The sequence below is a fragment of the Cajanus cajan genome, chromosome 1, assembly GCF_000230855.2.
Source record: "Cajanus cajan strain Asha chromosome 1, NIPB_CcT2T_4, whole genome shotgun sequence".
NCBI lineage: Eukaryota > Viridiplantae > Streptophyta > Magnoliopsida > Fabales > Fabaceae > Cajanus > Cajanus cajan.
In genome coordinates, this window is record NC_138517.1 from 4,031,620 (window position 1) to 4,053,218 (window position 21,599).

Sequence of the window (21,599 nt, forward strand, 5' to 3'; positions counted from 1 at the left end):
GTCCTTGGCCGAGTGACTACTCGGGAGGGAAGCCTTGTCAGAGAAATTCGAAGGCACGTCCTTGGCCGAGTGGGTCACTCGTTAGGGAAGCCTTGTGAGAATAATCTGAAGGCACATCCTTGGTTGAGTGAATACTTGGGAGGGAAGCCTTGTGAGCGAAATCCGAAGACACGTCCTTGGTCGAGTGGCTACTCGGGAGGGAAGCCTTGTGAGAGAAAGCAAGTACATCCTTGGCCGAGTGACGACTCAGGAGGAAAACCTTTTTAGGAAAATCGAAAGTACATCCTTGACCAAGTGACAACTCGGGAGGGAAACCTTGTGAGCGAAATACGAAGGCACGTCGTTGGCCAAGTGGGTACTCGGGAGGGAAACCTAAGGTACATCCTTGGCTGAGTGACGACTCGGGAGGGAAACCTTTTTAGGAAAATCAAAGGTACATCCTTGGCCGAGTAACGACTCGGGAGGGAAACCTTTTCAGGAAAGCTGAAGATACATCCTTGGCCGAGTCTTGACTCGGGAGGAAAACTTTATCAGGAAAATCGAAAGTACATCCTTGGCTGAGTGACGACTCAGGAGGGAAACCTTTTCAAAAAAGCCGAAGGTACATCCTTGGCACATCCTTGGTCGAGTAGGTCACTCAGCCGGGAAGCCTTTTGAGAATAATTCGAAGGCACATCTTTGGCTGAGTGAGTACTTGGGAGGGAAGCCTTGTGAGCGAAATTCGAAGGCACGTCCTTGGCCTAATGACTACTCGGGAGAGAAGCCTTGTCAGAGAAATTCGAAGGCACGTCCTTGGCCGAGTGGGTACTCGGGAGGGAAACCCAAGGTACATCCTTGGCCGAGTGACGACTCGAGAGAGAAACCTTTTCAGGAAAACGAAAGGTACATTCTTGGTCAAGTGACGACTCGGGAGGGAAACCTTTTCAGGAAAGCTGAAGGTACATCCTTGGCCGAGTAATCTTCTCATACGCTGAAGGCCAAACGAGAGCTCTAAGCGAATATTCCGGTGAGGGGGAGGGTACCTGCAAAAGACACTTCGACGCTCAAGTCAGGACAAGCACGAATATCAATAGCAATTAATGAATAGTAACATATCTCATTTTACGTGACTTATTTATACTAGTTGTAGTGGGCCCTGAGTGTGGTGGGCCTCTTCTAACATTTGCCAAATTAGGTAATACAGTGCTAAATGACCGATTATGCCTTAATCGTGTGTTTGTCTTTGTTAATCGTGATCATTTTTCTAACCACAATATTTAGTCGTCTCGGTCGTTGACCGAGCTGAGAGGAAAAGGGTCGGGACTTCGACGTTTTGGGCGCAAGGGGCCTTATAGCCATCTCGGCCGTCGACGCATCCGAGAGCCTATGCTAAACCATGTGATGTACAAGTCCTTGCATCCCAGCCGTTTCGATGGCCGACATGCCCGAGACTACTGTACTTTGGAAAACACTTTTGTCTCGACCGTCTCGATGGCTGAGAGGGTGTGTCATGTGCCCTTTCACGTGGCTAATGTGATCCTCCCAGTACATATTATATAGTAGGTTAATGTGATTTATTGGAGGAAGAGTAAAAGTAATGATTATAAGACCATCGAGGAAGATTGAAGAAATCTTGTTTTGTAGCATTATTATTGAAGAACCTTGTTTATCAAATGTGACTATATTACTTTGTGTATCAATTGTCTATTGCATGTCAGAAAAAATGGCATGTACCAAAGCGATGAAAGATGTAACATTGGGTAAATCCATCTATATATCAATTTATAATATTTTTTTAAAAGAAACAAAAAAAATAATAATCCAAAACAATAACAAAAAATACAAAAGGAGTGAAAATATGAATCATATAAATCAAATAGTTAATTAAGTAGCTAAAATATAATATAAATATATACTTCTTTATATATATATATATATATATATATGTATATATAATAATAATTATTATTATTTTTACTCCTAGTCCATAAAGAGATTTTAATTATTGATTTGTAGTGACTAGTTAACATAAATAAGTTTACCATGATTTCAATAATACAAGGATATTTCACCTTAATCAAATATATGTTTATTTAAATCTTTAAAGTTAAACATCCAACTAAAATAAGCTCAAATTTTTACTACACTTACGTTATCATATTAATTATAATAACTTAATAATCATAATAAATTTAAAAAAAATACTTCTTACTATATTGACTATTATTATTATTATTATTAACTTTAATATATATATATATATATATATATATATATATATATATATATATATATATATATATTCAAATACTACGTAGGTTACAGAAAAAAATAAAATTTTATCACTATAAATAAGTAACGAGAACATAATATAAGCAATTAATATATTATAATCATTTGAATAAACTTGGCATCCTTTTATATAACTAAAAACACAATTTTAAAATAAAGTATTTGCAAAGAAGATAAAACGTGTTAAAATAAATTAAAGAACACACAAACAATATTTATAGTTTGTTAAAAGAACTAAGAATTGTTAAATAATATATATTATCTAGTATAAAATAAATCAACAAGATGAAGTTAGGGACACCTCACCAAACAACTATAATTATATTTATCTTTTCAAACAACGATAAATGTCTCTTTCCCCTATCTTATGAGTTTTAGCAATAAGAGAAGTGTGATGAAGTGGACTGTTAACTTATCTCAAAACAATAAATATACTGGTGTAAAACTTTACAATAGAATCTCTCGATAAAATTTCTGAACTTATAATATGTTTTCTTTCTTTGTGAAAGTGTGACTCCTATTTATAGTCAAAAAATGCTTGAATTTTTATTTTTATTTTTAGCTTAAATATGTTTTTAGACCCTCAAATTTAGGATAAATTTAATTTTGGTCCTTTAAATTTAAAATTATTGTTTTTAGTCCCCGTAATTTCAAAAAATATTATTTCAGTCTTTATATTCAAATTTTGTTAAGAAATTTATCAAATATTATTACATAAAATCTACTTATTGATATCTCTATTAGTAAAAATATCACATTAAATCTGATTGTCATTGCATAACTATCTTAATTAGTTACTTTCAAATTGGTGACTTAAGGGACTAAAACAATATTTTTGAAAATTACAAGGACTAAAAATAATAATTTTAAATTTGAGGGACAAATTTGTCTTAAATTTGATGGACTAAAAATATATTTAAGCCTTTATTTTTTTTTTTTATGATTACACTAGTTTCAATTTAATAAAAACTCCTAAAAATTTAGTTACATTATAATCAAGTAATCCGATTTCAATATATTCCTTTAATAATTATGCCCCCTCCCTTTCTACCAAATTCCTATTTTAGATAAAGATGCTCTTTTTCACAACTTCAATTCATAATTAATGATTATATATATATATATATATATATATATATATATATATATTTATTTTTTTTCATTTAAAGTTATGAATAAGAATTAAGAAAATAATTGATATTTTAATTTTTTAAAATATATATTATTTATTTTCTTATTATACTCTTTAGGTGATTGAAGAAAAAATTAAAAAATGAATAAAATATTATTTAGTAAATACAAATTAATTATAAAAAATAAAAATAAAAAATATTAATAAATCATTAATTTTAGAAGAATAACAGTAAAAAAATAATAATGTAATAACTGTAAATAAAAAACGGAGGGAATATATTATATAACGCAATAGTGATTTAGTGAAAAAATTTCTTGCATATGTCCATGCATATTTTGAATCTTCCTATCCATATTCCGACATATATTTAATTCCTTCCATCCGCACATGATTGTTTTTACAACTATATATATTATTTATATCATAATATTATCTATTTTATAAACTGTTTTATAATATATAATAATAATAATAATAATAATTTACATATATTTATATTATATTAAACTGTTATATATATATATATATATATGTAATTATTTTTGAAACTAAAAAATGATTAAAATTCAATAAAATACTAATATTATTTATTTTTTATTATTATTTTATTATTCGCTAAGTTGATACTTAAAATTAGTTATGTTAATTACTTTAATTTGTAGTATAAACTTTTTGTGGGCTTAGCTGACACTAAATGTTAATTATTTTTTTTTTAATTTTAGAGTTGGCCTAATGAGGGCTAAGCTGACGCTATGAGCAATTTTCTTTTTAAAATTTAACGTCAACTTTTGTTCTGTTTGGTTGACACTACATTTTTAGATATTTAGATTTTAATAAAAAAAATATTCTAATCAATAATTAGAATCCATAAATTAAGAATCAACTACATATATATGGTGATAACAAGTAGGAATCTGCACACCATTTATGTCATAAACAACATCAAACTCTTATGCCGAGATATTGAATTTTACAAAGTAAAAGTCCTTCTTGTCTCCTTTAAAAAGCAACATCTAAGAAATTAAAAATAATATAGAGTAAATGCTCTTGATATAAAAGTAACAAAGATGACAAGCCACAGATTCACATCATTCCTTACAAGAAGGTTAGTCCAATATTTCCATTTACAATTAGCTTACCTTGGAAGAAAAATAAGCATAATCACTGTCTGGTTCACTTGGTAATTGCTGAGTGACAGACACTTTACCTCTTGTAAATAAAGTCACCTGCCAAATTCATATGTTTATAATCAAATCCATAAGTACTTGTAGGAGTAATGAAAACTCATTCCTTACAACAAATGTAGGCTAACCAAAATGACTAACTAATGTGAAATAGACAAGTCATATACCCTCTTTGACAAGGAGCCTAGATAAGAAAACACTAATATAATAAACCTGATGTGCCTCCCATGATGAGGATTTTCTTGGTGCTTGATGCAGAGACATGGAAAAACCCTTTTGGCTGCCATAATTTTGTCTTGAATTGTACCCAAAGACATTGACCCTAAAGTTCTTAATTGCCAAGAAGAACAAAAAATGAGAAATACCAAATAATAAGTGAATAGTTATTTAATTTATATTGAACTAAATCTCAAGCATTTGTTGGAAGTAAAAATCAACCTTATCAAATCAAATGGAAACTAAATCAACCCCAATAATTATTGATGCAGTATAAATCATTGCCCCTTCAACAACCTACAATTTAGATCAAACATCAATGATACGAGCAAGAGCTAACATTGGCCATTTGTCAGTTGTATAAAAACTAAAATGCACTCTTACACACAAACACACAAAGGCATAAGGGTAACATACAACAAGGCCAACAACTCCAAGTCCAAAGATGGCAATAGAAGAACCAAGTTTTGGTTTGGCAGCAACAGTAGTCCCAAGACCTACAAGCATAATGAAAAATATGAGTTTGCGGTTTTTACTACCATTATCATTACATAAATATCTCAGGGCAAGGATGATCCAAACCTGTTTGATGCCAATTAGTTCACAATAATATGTTAAAACCTAATAATTTCATAAATTAAATAGTGAAAATAAGAATACAATAAGAAAACCATGCAACCAAACATATATAGTGATTATCATTATGTTTAAACATACATGTCAATATAGCAAAAAATAAGTAGATATGTGTACAAAAATTGACATTACTACTAAAGTCCACATGACCCAAAAAAACCACCAAGCCCATAAAGTCCACATGACAAAAAAAAGCACCAACTACTTAAGTTCCTAAAATGCTAGTATCTAAGAATGGCGACGACGTTGACATGGGGGACCCTCTTCATCCAGTGGCTACTGATCAAATTCCTCATCATAATGAGGATGTAACCGACTAGGACCTGTTAAACTGCCTCCAGATTGACAGTCCAACACCAACTGTAACTGTTGCTGCATCAATTTCATTTGCTCCTCTAACTTTTCATACTTCTCATTTACAACATCAACTCATGTAGTGGCTGCATCAGCTCATGCAATTGCTGCATCAGCTCACTCAGTTGCATGTTGAACCTCTTGGCGTAATGCCTCTGTCTCAGCATATTGGTGATGTGCATGATAGGTAGCCTGAACAAATAAAGAAACTTGTGTAAGGGAGGACACACCATGACGTATGTCAGAAGCTAGATCTCCTGTGCCATAACATCGACCCCTACTCTTACCTCCTGCTGCTTCCTTACAACACTAAATATTTTTCACCCCATTTACAGGTAATTAATTGTTGGACCCCTCAGCACCCTCTAACTGAATCACTTTCAACCACTCGTGATATTTTTCCTAGTCAATTATAATGCATGTCAGATATTAGAAATGTAAGTTTAAAAATTGAAATTGTAATGAAATTATCTTTTGTATAAGGTACATATGTATCACGATCACAGTCGTCAACCCAACTACCAATTTTCTTTGTGTGAGTGGTCACAAATAGCTCGTCCGGATCTAGAGGTCAACCATATTTACGCTCCTTTAAGAAATGTAAATAAATACAAGCAATATGTTATATAATGTCATTATATATGGGAATTTACACAAGTCATGAATAATACTTACTAGGCCTAATGCAACCTCAATGTGAGACTTACGTCCCGTTGTGTGCAATGCTCCACCTCTAGTAGAAGCCCGATTATTTTTATTTCAGGTAGATTTTTCTTTGAATTTATTGTTGTCCCAATACTTAAGAAGATCATCCCAAGCCTGTTCTCCTATCCAATATGGCCTATCCGTTTTACCCCTTGCTTTGGTAAGCATATCACGAAGGCGTTTTTTGACTTTCTTTGCACACACCTTTCTAATCTCCCATTCGTGATGTGGTGCCTGTTGAGGTTTCCGTTGAAGTACTTTTGTTATAATTGTAAATCAGTGTAACTCTATCAACGGTCTCAAACACGGCAAGTATACCGGCCGTTCAAGTAGTAAAAATATCGTATCCACAGGGATTAGAAGGTAATATAAGCATTTATTGACTATTCGTGACTAAAGAATAATTCCAATTTCATAGTTTGTGCAGTGAATTCAAAGTTGTGACTATTGGAATGAAAGCTGTAAATAAATATTGTTTTGTGAGTGGAAAAGGTAAGGAATGGTATTGTGGTATTGTGAGGTTGTGGGGGTCAGATTTCACCAAACGTAACACTAATGTATCCTTAATCTCTTGTTGAATTCATTGCTTAGTCAACCCAAGAGTTTACTCAAACCTAATCCCTTAGAGAAAGAGCCTAGGTGCGGATATTGAATATCAATCCCTTGAGTACCCAATATCTACACCCGCATTACGGGCTAGGGTTTAAGACTACTAATGGGTCAAACTCTATCCCTAGATACAATCACCACTAGGCATATGTTTCAGAACTAGTTTCAAAGGTTATTTTCCAATACCCATGGAACCTTAAATCATGCAAAGGGTGATCAATCCAAAGCAAGCATTACGAATAGAAACAAACACAACAAAGAATAAAACAACATGTATATATATCATTAAAACCGTAAAGATTACAATAGAGTACGTTGGTTACATCTAACCCCACAAAATGGGTGAAACCACTCACAACAATGAGGGCAAATACAAAATAGAGATGGAAGAGGAAGTGAAGAACCGAAGGAAAGATCCGCACACGGACGATCCCAAGCCCTGGGAATCCCTTCCGCAGCTCCTGGAGGCGCCCAATGTGAGAATGGAGAGAAAGATCCCCGAAAATGGCTTCAAATACGAGCCTGGGAGATCAGATTAGGGTTCCGCGCCCGGCGCACAATTCTTCGCGCCCGGCGCAAGTTCTTCCAGAGAAGTCAAGCACTCTCTGTCTCAACACAAGCCCGGTGCAATTCTTTTTGCGCCCGGCTTAATTCCTTTTGCGCCCGGCGCAATATAACTGGCAGAGATGAAATACTCTGTTTTTGTCACGCCCAGCGCAGGTTATATTGAGCCCGACGCAGAACCTCTTCTCTGCTCCTTAGCTTCTTAGGTTTCCAATCCTAAGAGTCTTCAACTTTCCACTCTTCCTCAATACCTGCACAAAAAATGAGGTGGATTAAAGTATTGTTAGATGAATTTGGGTTAGTTATATCTGCACACAAAATGAACCAAAAAGAGAACAATTATATTGCAATGGTTCAAAGGATGAGTGGAATTTGTTCAATAAGTCTCATCCAAAAAGAGGTAAAATTGAGACTTAACAGTGCCCAAGTAATTCTTGCCTAAAGCAAACAAAGAAAATAAGTATCAATTTCATCAAAATATATTAATAAATATTTAAATACATAAAAAAATAACATATAGTCATCGTGAACTCTGTCCACCATTTGACTTGCACATCCTCGGGAACAACATCATAACAATGATAAGGACCCCTAAATTGTGACTTAATTGCATGACCAATTGCCGCAATAGGGTGACTATTAGGGATCCATCTGTAAAATATTCAAATCTAATGTTAAGCATTAATTTCATGAATAAAACCATAAAAGGCATAAACATTAAAAATCAAATTTCTATTAAACATACCCATTTGCAATAGGCCGGATGATGATTCTACCATCACTATGACATTCCACTATCTCCTCAATTTGGACGTGCACTTTCCCTATATGAGCCTCCGGCTCTATTTCCTCATCTCCCTCAACATTATAAGGATCCTCTACTCGAGGAATATCAGCGGGATGAACTAGTGGAGGTTGGGTGGCATAAGATGATGAAGTAGGGGTGGCCTGAACTATGGGAGTATGGGGTGGAGGAGTAGGCTGAACTAGTGGAGGTTGGGTGGCATGAGAACTAATTTGGTCCTATGTTCAATATAGCATGGGTGTTTGAGGTTACTAACTCCCAAATTAAGGTCCAAACTCATTCTAGCCATTATCTATTCAAACAACTTCTCCAAAATCACAAAACAGCTGTGACATTCAAGTGTTTGTGACCCCATATAACAACCTCATATGTACTCTAAGCAAAGAAGTAACTATTTTACCTCCACATGAATTGAAATAGGCTTACCTGACATTCAAGTGCTTTTATAATGGAGTTGACATAGGTAAAACTCAAATAGTAATCATATCAGTGCTTTTTACCTCTAAGTTGTGCTCTAAAGTAGTTTGTTGTTCCTAGTCTCTTTTTGAATCAAGAGCAACCTTATTAAGAAAAAAATAAAGTTATTTATCATATAGAAAAAGGCCAAGAACAAAAATGTTTAGTCTTGTCAAATACATATCTAACGAAGTTACATAGGTAGCAATTCATATTGACAAATAGCTTTCTCAATCAAAATCAATAGATATCTAATAGGATTAGTATTTTAAAACTGTCCAATCTCTTAATTCATATAGACTACCTTACATGCTACATATCTAAAAAATCCATGTAGCCAATTATTTACATATAATTGGTGGTAGTATTTCCACACAAAAAAAAACACATATTGGTCATAGATCAGACAACTCAAAATATACAAAGTTCATCCATAGAAACTCAAATAATAAAAATAATTAGACAAATCATACTTTCAACCTTTGCATCCCCATTATGTATAGACAAGAAAGTAGAACAGGGGGACGAAATTTGAAGTTCAGTCAATTATCCACATAAATATAAATGTAGGCATTTCATAGTCTACTTGAGCAAGTGCATTCAATTTAAGGCACAAATGTAATTTGCATATACAACTCAACATCATAGCATAGATAACTACTGAACAAAAATTGAACATAAGGATGTCACTCTTGTAGAGAAATAACATTTAAACCTTGCAATCCTTTTAAGAGAAGATGGTTCAAGATACTTATTAATTAAAATCCTACATAAGTAATACCTTCAACCCAATGTAGATTAAGCAATAGCAATCCTCAAACCTCATCTTATAATAGAAGAAATAAAAATATTAACCACCTTTACATTCAAAATTTTTCACTAGCATCCTAATTGACATTTTCACCCATTTCCTATAAAGTTAAAATGAAAAATTTCAAGCAATCTAACCTCTGTGTTCGTATTTTCATTTAAAACTTCACATTTTTACTCATTTTCATTTTAGATTAGAATCCAAAATACCACACAAGCAACCCATGTCTCCCATTTGTGAACATGTGTTTTAGTCACCCAACAACACATGGCCACTGCCTCATTCTAAATATACAATATTGATCCAGTATACAATATTGTCCCTTAACCTCAACCCCTAGTCCCCCACGAAACGCACAAAGTTCAAAATTCAACACGTATTAAAACAAAAATAAAAAAGAGCAACTCAACAAAAAAAGCATTTTTTCTAAGGTAAGCTTAGAGAGAAAGCAAAAAATACCTTTGTTGTAAAACTTGGAGTTTTTGGAAACTAGTAGGGTTTTGTTCAAGGAGAAGAGCTCGAGCCTCAATTAGGAACAAGTGAAGAGGTGAGTGTTGCTAGGAAGAGTGGCGAAGGTTGTGAGTGTAGGTTTCACGACTCACTCTCCGTCTACCTTATGCCTACCTTATGCCTTTTCGATCTATTTACTTTACTTTCCTGCTTTTGAGAAGTGTAGAATTGATAGGTTAGGGTTCAATGGGAGTATAAGAAAAAGGGGGCGTGAGCCACATTTGGACATAGGGTTCATATTCTGCTTTTGGGAAGAGAAAATTTGACAAGTTAGGGTTCATTGAGAGTGAATACAGAAGGGGCATGAGCCATATTAGGACTCAGGGTTCATGTTCTACTTTCAGGAAGGGGAGAATTGATGAGTTAGGGTTCAAAGTCGATGGAGAAGGGGGCGTGAGGCACATTAGAACTTGGGGTTCATCTTTAATGTGTGAAAGGTTTTGACTTGGAAGATTTTAGTGAGTTTCGACCCTTTTCGAGTTTCTTTGTTCATATAATTACTTTTATTATTTTATTTTCAAATCTTTGTGTCAGCTAAACAGTCACTAATATTTAATATATTATCTTTTATAAAACAAACTGATTGAGTAATAGGTTTCATCCATAATTATAAATTTTTAAAAATATATAGTGTTGGCTAAACCGACACTAACCTCTATTATAATATATATTAAAATAAAATTTATTATTTAGTATTTGCTTTGACCGATGCAAATGAAAAAATTAATGAAATAATATAAAGAAATACATGACTTTTGTTTATTGTCCATTTAGAGTTAGCTTAACTGACGCTATATACGTATACTACATGGTCGATGTTGTGTGGCCAACGCTACTTTCAAGCATTCTTGTAGTGTAAATTGTTTCATAATATACCTATATATATAAGAAGTGGGTATTTATTTTTTATAATGAACTTATTTAACTGGCGATAATCTATACATAACCTAAAACTTCCATCTTTCTTCTTAACTAACAAAACAGGAGCCCCCCAATGTAATATACTAGGACAAATAAATTATTTTTCAAGCAACTCTTCTAGGTGTTTCTTTAGTTCAACTAGTTCAGAGGGTGACATCCTATAAGGTGCCATTAAAATTGGTCCGGTTCTAAGCATCAAATCAATTGAAAATTCAATTTCCTTATCAAGTGACAAACCAGGAATATCATTTGGAAATACTTCAGGAAAATTTTGAACAACGACTATATTTTTCAAATTAAAAATTAAATTTTTCTATCAGGTGATAAACCAAGAATATCATTTGGAAATACTTAAAAAACAAAATGTGAACAACGATTATATTTTTTAAATTGACTTCGTCTTTTACTTTCAAGGAAGATAATAAATATCCTTGGATATCATTTTTTGAAGATTTACTTATTTGATTGGTAGATGAAATCAATAGATTCTCAGAGTTAGGAAAAATTACATACTTTTTTGCACAATTCAAAAGAATATTATTGGAAAACAATCAATCCATACTCAAAATCACATCTAATTGTGATAAAGCTAAACATATCAAATTTACAAGTAATTTTTCACTTCCAATAAAAAAAAGACTGTCTAAACAAACATTGTGGGCAACCAAAGATTTATTTGTAGGAGTTGAACACAATTAAACTAGTAAATAGGAAATAAATTGACAATTCAAGGTATTTAACATAGTCATTAGAGATAAAAGAATGAATTGCGTCTGAATCATATAGTACTTTCAAAGCTTTACCTTTCATGAAACATGTTCCTTGAATTAAATAATTGTTTTGGTTAGCTTCCATTCCAATCATAGTGTAAACTCTCCCAATGGTAGTAGGCCTAAGCTTGGGTGTAAAATGTGTTTTGGTTTGTACACATTCAGGTAACACATGACCAGACTTTTCACACTTGAAACAAACAGGTCCTTTGAGATGACAATCTTTAGTATAGTCCTCTCTCCACACTTAAGACATTTTATCTAATTATTTATAGGTATGCTAGAATTTTTTTAGAAGAATTGAGTAGTTTGGGGTCTCTATTGATGACGATTATAGGGATTTCCTTCATTATTTTTCTTTTTGTTTAGTTGAGGGCCAAACTATTTTGATATATTGCCTTGATTATTTTCAAAACCCTCTAAAAAATGACATTTATGAATAAGTGTACGAAAATAAGAGATTTCTAATACTCCTACTACTTTTATAAGTTCAGGTCTAAGTCCATGTTCAAATTTAATGCAATTCATTCTCTTATCTGGATGATAGAAGAAAGTGGAGTATTTACCTAACTCTTCAAACTTGGAAGCATATTCTCCCATTATCATACTCCCTTGTTTTAATTGCATAAAATTTATTTTTTTTGCTCTCCTAACATCACTAGGAAAACATTTTTCTAAAAACTTAGCTTTAAATATGTAATGATTATCCTTCCTCCTTCTAATAGTCTCCTAATACTATCCCACCAATATTCAACTTCGCCAACTAACATAAAAACATCATAAGTTATTTTTTGGTTATTAGGACAATTCATGGCACAAAATATTTTTTATATCTCTTTAATCCATAATTCAACCTTTTTCAGGATTGTAAACCCCCACCAAATTGCAAAGGTTTATTTCTTTTGAACTCAATTAATCCCTGTGATTCAACAAGCCTTTTAGATCTTTCATTTCCTTGTCTTAATAGAATTACAACCATGTTCTTTATAGCTTCCACAACTTTTGTTACCTCAGTATTTCTTCTACCACTTGACATATGAAATTGTACAAGTTAGAGTTTATTATATTAAGAATGTGGTTAGCTTATTACCCAAATCACACATGGAACGTCGCTCTGATACCATTAAATTGTAACACTCATTTAAAGTATAACTTATAATTATCTATTTATTAAAATGAATCAAAGGAAAAAAAAGAAGAAGAAATTATTACATAACCTATAATACCAAAATTAATTGGAGATACATAAAGAATAAGTTTATTTATTACTCATACATACAATTACAATTCATATTTACTAGTGTTTTTTACCAACTATTCATAAAAGAAGAAATTTTTTTTTTTATTTAATTACTATTTCACAAACCTCCTTCATATTTCTTATGTTATTCTTACAATAACAAATATTATATATTATATAGTGGGTTGACGTGATTTGTTGGAGGAGAGTAAAACTGATAGTTATAGGACCATCGAGAAAGATTGGTAAAATTTTGTTTATTATTGAAGAACCTTGTCCATCAAAGTGACTATATTAATTTGTGTATCAATTGTCCATTACATGCTAGGAAAAATGGTGTGTACAAAAGTAGTGAAAGATCTAACATTGGGTGAATCAATCTATATCAATTTATAATGTTTTTTCAAAAAAAAACAAAAATAATAATCCAAAAAGGCAAAAAAAAAAATACAAAAGGAGTGAGAATATCAATCATATAAATCAAATAGTTAACTAAGTAATTAAAATATAATAATAAATATATGCTTCTTTATATATATATATATGTATATAATATACACACATAATTATTATTATTTATTTTTACTCCTACTCTATGGAGAGATTTTAATTATTAATTTGTAGTGACTAGTCGGAATAAATGAGTTTACCATGATTTCAATAACACAAGGATATCTCACCTTAATTAGAAATATACTCATTTAAATTCCCAATATTAAACTTCCAACTACAAGTAAACTCAAACTTTTACTACACTTATATATATAATCATATTAATCATAATAACTTAATAATCATAATGAATTTAAAAATAATACTTATTACTCTATTAACTATTATTCTTTTTAGCTTTAATTATATATATATATATATATATATATATATATATATATATATATATATATATATATAGTCTAATTATATGTAGGTTACGAAACAAAAATTATCACTATAAATAAGTAACGAGAACGTAACATAAGCAATTAATATACTATAATATTATTTATAACAATCATTTGAATAAATTTGGCATCCTTTTATATAATTAGAAACACAATTTTAAAATAAAGTATTTGCAAACAAGATTTAACGTGTTAAAATAAATTAAAGAACACACAAACAATACTTACAAGATGTTAAAAGAAGTAAAAATAGTTAAATAATATATATTAACATTATCTAATATAAAATAAACTAACAAGATGGAGTTAGAGATACCCCACCAAACAACTATAATTATATTTATCTTTTAAAATATATAATGATAAACATTTCTTTCCCTTACCTTATGAGTTTTAGCAATAAGAGAAGTATGATGAAGTAGATTGTTGTTGACTTGCCTCAAAATATAACAAATATATTGATGTAAAACTTTGCAATAGAATCTCGATAAAATTTCTGACCTTATATATTTTCTTTCTTTCTCATCGTGTGAAAGTGTGTCTCCTATTTATATCCAAAAAATACTTGAATTTTTATTTTTATTTTTAATTATTACACTAGTTCTGATTTAATAGAAACTCTTAGGAATTTAGTTACATTATAATCAATTAATCCGATTTCAATATATTCGTTTATTAATTACGCCCCCTTCCCTTTCTACCAAATTCCTATTTTAGATAAAGAAGTTATCCCTTTTGCACAACTTCAATTCATAATTAATGATTCAATATTATATATATATATATATATATATATTATAACATAGGTAATAGTGGTTCAGTGAAAAAATTTCTTGTAGATGTCGTGCATATTTTGAATCTTCCTATCCATATTCCGGCATATATTTAATTCCTTCCATCCGCACATGATTGTTTTTACAACTATATATATTATTTATATCATATTATCTATTTTATAAACTATTTTATAATATATATAATAATAATAATAATAATTTATATATATTTATATTATATTAAACTGTTATATATATATATGTGTAATTAATTTTGAATCTCAAAAAAATTAAAATTCAATAAAATATTAATATTATTTCTAAAAAAATCATCATACATTCCATAATGTAATTAAGTATAATTTATATCAGTTTAATTTACTAAAAATAAAATTTTGTTCATGAAGAGAAAAATTTGCAATTGAAAATTTAGAAAGTTATGTAGATAACACCTAAATCATTACTACAAGCATTCTTAAAAAATGTAAAAGGGATCGATCCACACTTTTGAGGAAATATACTAATAACGTTCAAATATTTTATAAGCCAATAATTGTTGGAAGGATCTTGATATTGTAGCAACTATACTCCAAGAAGTAGTCTTACTCTTAGCTGTGCCCTGCCCAAAAAGACAAAATCAAACAAATCAAAAATAACAAAAGCGAACAAGAAATTAAAGCATACGTTAATATTAATTTCTTTATTAATAATATCATAAGAAGGTGGATACAAACCGAGACTCACCCAACAATAAGAATTAGAATCCAAGTAGGAAAATTTACACGAAACGAAAGCAAATTACCATGAACAAATTAAGCGAAGATTGGATATTACAAACATCTTATTAAATACAAATATTAAAGCATATGGTTTGCATATATAGTGGCACTTAAGTTGTGGTGGATGATCACATGATGGAGCAAGTAGAATCAGGGCATGAATCATAATAAATTACTTGGTTAGGGTAAGGGTAATAACAAGGTTGATAGGGCAAACAGCATTTGGGACAGGTGCACCATTTTGGACATGGTGAAGGAGTACTTGGCTTACAACCATGGCACTTGCTGCTGTTGCAATTAGGGCATGGCTTACACTCATCATGATCATGACCCTCGCACTTACTGATCTCACATTCAACACTAACGATGAAACACTCCCCATCACAATTTGAGCTTAGGCACATTGTGCAACTTGTGTGACACTTACCATGGCAACTTGAGCTTTTGCACTTTTTACACAAAGCAATATGTAACAACTTTTTCAACTTTTCTTCCTTTTCCTGCCTCTTCAGCTCTAACTCCTCTTTCTTCTTCTTTTCTTCCTCATCCTTCTTCTTCTTCTCTTCGGCCGTTTTCTTCATGTCTTCCACACTCACAATGATCACAGACCGAAACTTTTTCTTCAGCTGGTTTGCCAAGCAAACCAAGTCCACATTTTCGCCAGTAGCCGCCACACGATCCTTGTCGTCGCCATCTAGGGACACCGAACTCACACCTGTTGGTTTAGGTCATCACTCAACAAATTAAATGCTAAGATGCATATTGAATTTCAACACATATTTTCAGACAAATATATCTTCGCTTGTAAAAACTTCCTTAACACTCAGAATTTTGTCTCTATTTTATTTCTGTTTACTCTAGAAGTAAATCTGTCTAAACTTACTTTGTTCAATAACTTATGTTATACATTAAATTTTAATGATTTAATCGTTGAAATTAAAATTTTTAATACATACATCAAGTTTGCAAATATTTAATAAAAATTATATGATACTTCGTTACATTAATTCAAATTGATAGATAATTATAAAAATATTTTTATATGTTGATTTGAATTAATGAAATGAAGTATTAAATAATTTTTAAATTTTTAAAAAAATTTACAAACTTGATTTATACATTAAGAACTATAATTTCAACGGTTAAATCGTTGAAATGTGATGTAAAATATAAATTATTGAACAAAGTAAGTTTAACTAAATTCATTATTGGAATAAACGAATTTCTTCACTTTCTATCTATATAATTATATATTATAGTTATGATGACATTTTTTTATGCGTCGTCATATGTAACATTTTTAGTAGAACACTTATCATATCTATCACTTTTATCTTTTTTATTTCTTTCTAATATTGCCGTTGATTGCAAAATCAGCTACTGAGATTTTAACATTCTACAAATTATATATAGCTTAGTTGTTGTATTTTTCTAGGTGCTTTTTAGTGTTGTTCACGATTAGAAATGAAGTTTCCTTTCATTAAATCGTGTAAAGTATATTTGTATTAAAAAGTTAATATCGATTACTTGAATCGAAATTTTAATTCTATCTAGAAAACAACACCAAAAATACCAAACAAACTGCTGTATCTTAATTAGTTTTTAATTTTCTTCATATAGAACAAGTTTTGTTAGGTATATGTGGATACTAATATGTATTTATATTTATCCTCAGAAAGAAACTTCTTTGCATTAGAGGAGCTACATCTATGTTCAAATCCATGCATGGTTCATAAAACCTATAAAAGGGATTGACATTGACATGTGACTTTCACCTGGTACCTCCGCAGCGATTTTCAGGGCTTTGTTTCGGCATTTGTCACAGTCCATTTCCAACTGGATAACTATTTTTTGCTGTATTAGACATGTTATGAGTAGGTTCTTGAGAAATTATCAAAAAAAAAAAAAAAAAAAACAGAAGGGACAGAAAAGCAAAACTGAAAGCATTGGTGAACTTAAGTGAACGGATCATACCTTCATGATTGCTAAACTAAAACAAATTAACACCCACTTCTTGCTCTTGTAATCCGAAACAAATTAACTGAAAGAGTGTCTTGGTGTTTGTCTTGTGCTTTGGATCTGAGCGAGCATCTATTTGTTTATAGACTATGTCTTCGTTGACTAAGCACTGAGACGGCTGGCTGAGAATGACACAATAACTAACTGGATTAGGATTTCCATTTCTCCACTAAAAGTCGCATTCGACAACTTCCAAACACATTGTTTTTTAGGTATAATCAAGTTGTTTCAATTAATGTATTCCCTAATCAAATTGGTTCGAATAATAGACCAGCCTAACTCAATTGGTTAAATTCACTATTAAAGTTCCTGAGGTTTAAATTTTTTTTATATCAAGTTTGATTCATAAAAAAAAAAAAAAGAGTTAAATTTTGTTTGTGATATCTCATTAGTGTTTTCACATTCATCATGGAAAATTTTTAGAGTTTAATGATTATTGCATTATCAAATGTAAAAAAATTTACACGATTAATTAATTAAAAACTATAGATTATATAATTTTTATAGTAGTTATTGTAAGAATCAACGTAGTCATCATTTATGATAAATTGTGATTAAAAATTAAACACTTAACTTTAATATAAATTATTTCATTTTTAATTCACTTTTAACTAAAATCAGTGTATATCTAAAGTAAAGTTTTTAAATAGTCACTTAAATGCTGACTTAGTGACGTCTTTAGGTTCAAAGTTTCAACAAATGCAACTACGTTCAAAGAAATAGAAAATTCATTTTTTTTTGTACGGTAAACATCAAATGTTAAATAAACGAAAATTGAATTAGTAATATGATTTCTTAAAGTCACATGCGTCTACGTACGTAGTAACTTAAGAATTAATATCCATGAGAAAATTTGACTCAAAGTAGCTATTCATATTTTTTTTTTGAGAACACCTATCCATATTTTTTTGTTAGCTTCAATAATGACTTTTTAATTAAAAAATAACATCTTAGCGGTAAACAAGAAATTAACAATAAAATATGTCACCATTAATGAGTTTTTTTTATTTCAATTGAATAGAAAAAAAAGGGAAATAGGTAATTCAATTTTAAATAATATATCTAGTCATCTGGATGCATGAAATGCTGGCGGGCACAAATATTTCTATTAGTATAATTATTAAATAGTATAAAACACCTTATTAAAATTTAATTGAATAAAAAACTATACACAGTTTTTTTTTATATGAATTGTCTTTTTTTATTATTATTTTTTTTTTTTTATGAATAGGTATACACATACTTAAGCGAGCACATATTAAATGATATAAAATATGAGACATTTATATTTGGACGCAGAACACAAACAAATTTGTGTATAACAAAAGATTACGCTAATTGTTAAAGAGACGTGTCATTTGTCTTGATCCTCATGTTTGATTATTTAGTGTTAATCGATGTAAAAATAGATTAATGGGTATCATATATACATATGCCTATAACCCACTACGGTTGGTTTAGGGGATTAGATGTATATTATTAAATACTGCAAAAAGAAAAGCATTAATTAAAAGAAGATAATAGCATACAATGTTAATTGAGTATACATTTTTTAACAAAACAAAGCTGGAGGTATTTCCTATTCTGAAAATGTAAAAAAAATTATTTGAATAATATATATAAAATGCAAAAATTACGAAACGAAAATCCTAACTTCAAAAATGTAATAACAAGTAAAAAGGAGAATCCTCGCGAACGTCAAATTTTTTTGAGAAGAAAATTTAAAAATAAATAACTAAATTAGGGCTTCAGCCTTCAAACAAAAGCGGAAGAAAAAAAAAACAATATGGTCGCGCGGTGCTGATTGTATGAATAAATTATGTTGTATAATTGAGATTGTCCAAAGGAGTCAATATATATATCATTGACTAACATTGAAAATACATGCATTATATTAAGCAATGAAGTGATTCCAAATTGATCTTGTCTTCTAATTATTTGTACATGAGTAGAAGGAATCCAACTCTTATTGGTGATATTGTTAACAATGATTAACTAAATGATGGTACTTTCATATTAGTATTTTTTAATTACTTTTTAATGTTACAAAATAAATAATAAATCTTAAATTACTTACTTTACTAATGATTTTAAACAAATCCTCCATTCAATAAAAACAAACAGGCCATCATTATCGAAATAAAAGGATTAATTGTGCAATCTCAATTTGTTTGATGGACATATTCAAGCACATTTTTCATATAAATTAGTGAATTCCGGTTGCATATATTAGCTCGGTTTTTGTCAATTTTCCAAAAAAACTAGTACAACGCAATAACCGGTTTGAACAAAAATATTGACCTTGCAAGCAATTTGTTGTTTGCTTAACAATTAGTTTTGAGAAAGCATTTTTTAGCTCGTTTAATTTTCTAGCTATTTCTATAAATATTTTTAAAAAAACTCAGTTTTTTTAACCAAAAAGTATCATTTTATTTTGTTTGTACTATTTTATTTTAAAATTTATATATAAAAATAAAGAAAATATTTTTTTTTACATTCATTAACAAGTTATTATTAATAATCTTTAACTAAACAAAAATAATGAAATTTCTATAATTATTTATAAAAATAAGAAATAAAAAGAAAATGTGTTCTAAAAAGTAGACATTTGATGTCATTGTTATATATATATATATATATGAGGAATATTATAATAATATCGGTGTAACTTTTTTAAGTATTACATCGTTTAATAACTTTATATTAAATGTAAATTTTGTAAATTCAATCGTTAGATTGAAAGTTCATTACTTTTATATTACATTACAAAATTTTATATTAATTCAAGATGATTTGATATTTTATTCTTATAAAATAAAATTTATAAAATTGATGTAATATATTTATTTTAAAATATACTAAAATATGAACACTTTGATTACCTTCAAGTTGTTGATCAATTTTAACAAAATTTGATATGCACATATAAAGTAATATGAATTTTTAATCTAACGATTAGATTTACAAAATTAACAATTAATATAAAGTTATTGAGTAGTGTAATATTTAGTAAAAATTACACCGATATTATTATAACTCTCTCTCTATATATATATATATATATATATATATATATATATATATATATATATTATATTTATACGGTTTGCCTAACCAAAAACTCAAACTTTGAAAACAACTGGAAGAGACAGTATGCATGTGGGACGTGGACAGATTATCTAACAGTTTGCCTAACCAAAAACTCATCAACTTTGTAACAAAATGGGAGAGTCAGTATGCATGTGGGACGTGGACAGGTTATCTAACTTAGGACATGAAGAATATGAGATATAAACCACCATGTTACAATCACACAATAATTTTATTCAGCTCTTATAACATAATAACAAAAAGACATTTTGTTTATTAAATCACCTAAATTAATGAGTGATATTTAATATCATGATATGTATACATGAATTCATATTTCGCTTGTATACACATATCTATCTTTAGATCTGTATATGATATATGATATCGAGTTTCTTTTTCTTATTAAAAATTCTATGCAATTGAGTATATGATTCATCATATAGTCATTTTTTTCATTTTTTTTTCTTTTTAATGTCTCTTTTCGATCTCAGTTTTCAAATAATACAAAATTTATGAAGTAAAAGCATTACTTTGCACATGTTGCACAAGTAAATTAAAACAAATGTTTACTAATAAACACAATGCTAACAACAATGTTAGGAGCAAGTTGGTGTTGACTAGTATCACCAATTTACATAAAGTTATAAATATACATATTTTTCATTGTACCAAATCCTAACAACTCTCTCTATATATATATCCTACAACATATAAAAGTTTTATTGAAGAAATAAATAAAAATATTGGTACAATTACAATATTGGGGTTAATTCAGAAACATATTTTCGTTTAACAACACATCTTTAAAAGTTTTCTTTTTATTCTTTTCCATTACATCTTTGT

General features: G+C 29.9%; 1 protein-coding gene across 3 annotated transcripts; it reads right to left on the reverse strand.

Moving 5' to 3' along the window:
• Window positions 1-15,161: 15,161 nt before the first annotated feature.
• Window positions 15,162-17,770, reverse strand: LOC109799795 (heavy metal-associated isoprenylated plant protein 16). Of its 3 annotated transcripts, XM_020360425.3 has the most exons (4): window positions 17,619-17,770; window positions 17,420-17,498; window positions 16,072-16,359; window positions 15,162-15,484 (listed from the first exon to the last, which is right to left on the reverse strand). In XM_020360425.3, exons 1-4 carry the CDS (start codon window positions 17,622-17,624, stop codon window positions 15,474-15,476), a joined length of 384 nt encoding a protein of 127 aa, XP_020216014.1. In that variant the 5' UTR covers window positions 17,625-17,770; the 3' UTR covers window positions 15,162-15,473. The 3 variants fall into 3 exon arrangements, with proteins under 3 accessions (XP_020216014.1, XP_020216013.1, XP_082929269.1); XM_020360424.3 differs by lacking the exon at window positions 15,162-15,484 and having other exon boundaries at window positions 15,539-16,359; XM_083073143.1 differs by lacking the exon at window positions 15,162-15,484 and having other exon boundaries at window positions 15,539-16,359; window positions 17,420-17,480; window positions 17,619-17,730.
• Between the last annotated feature and the right edge of the window lie 3,829 nt (window positions 17,771-21,599).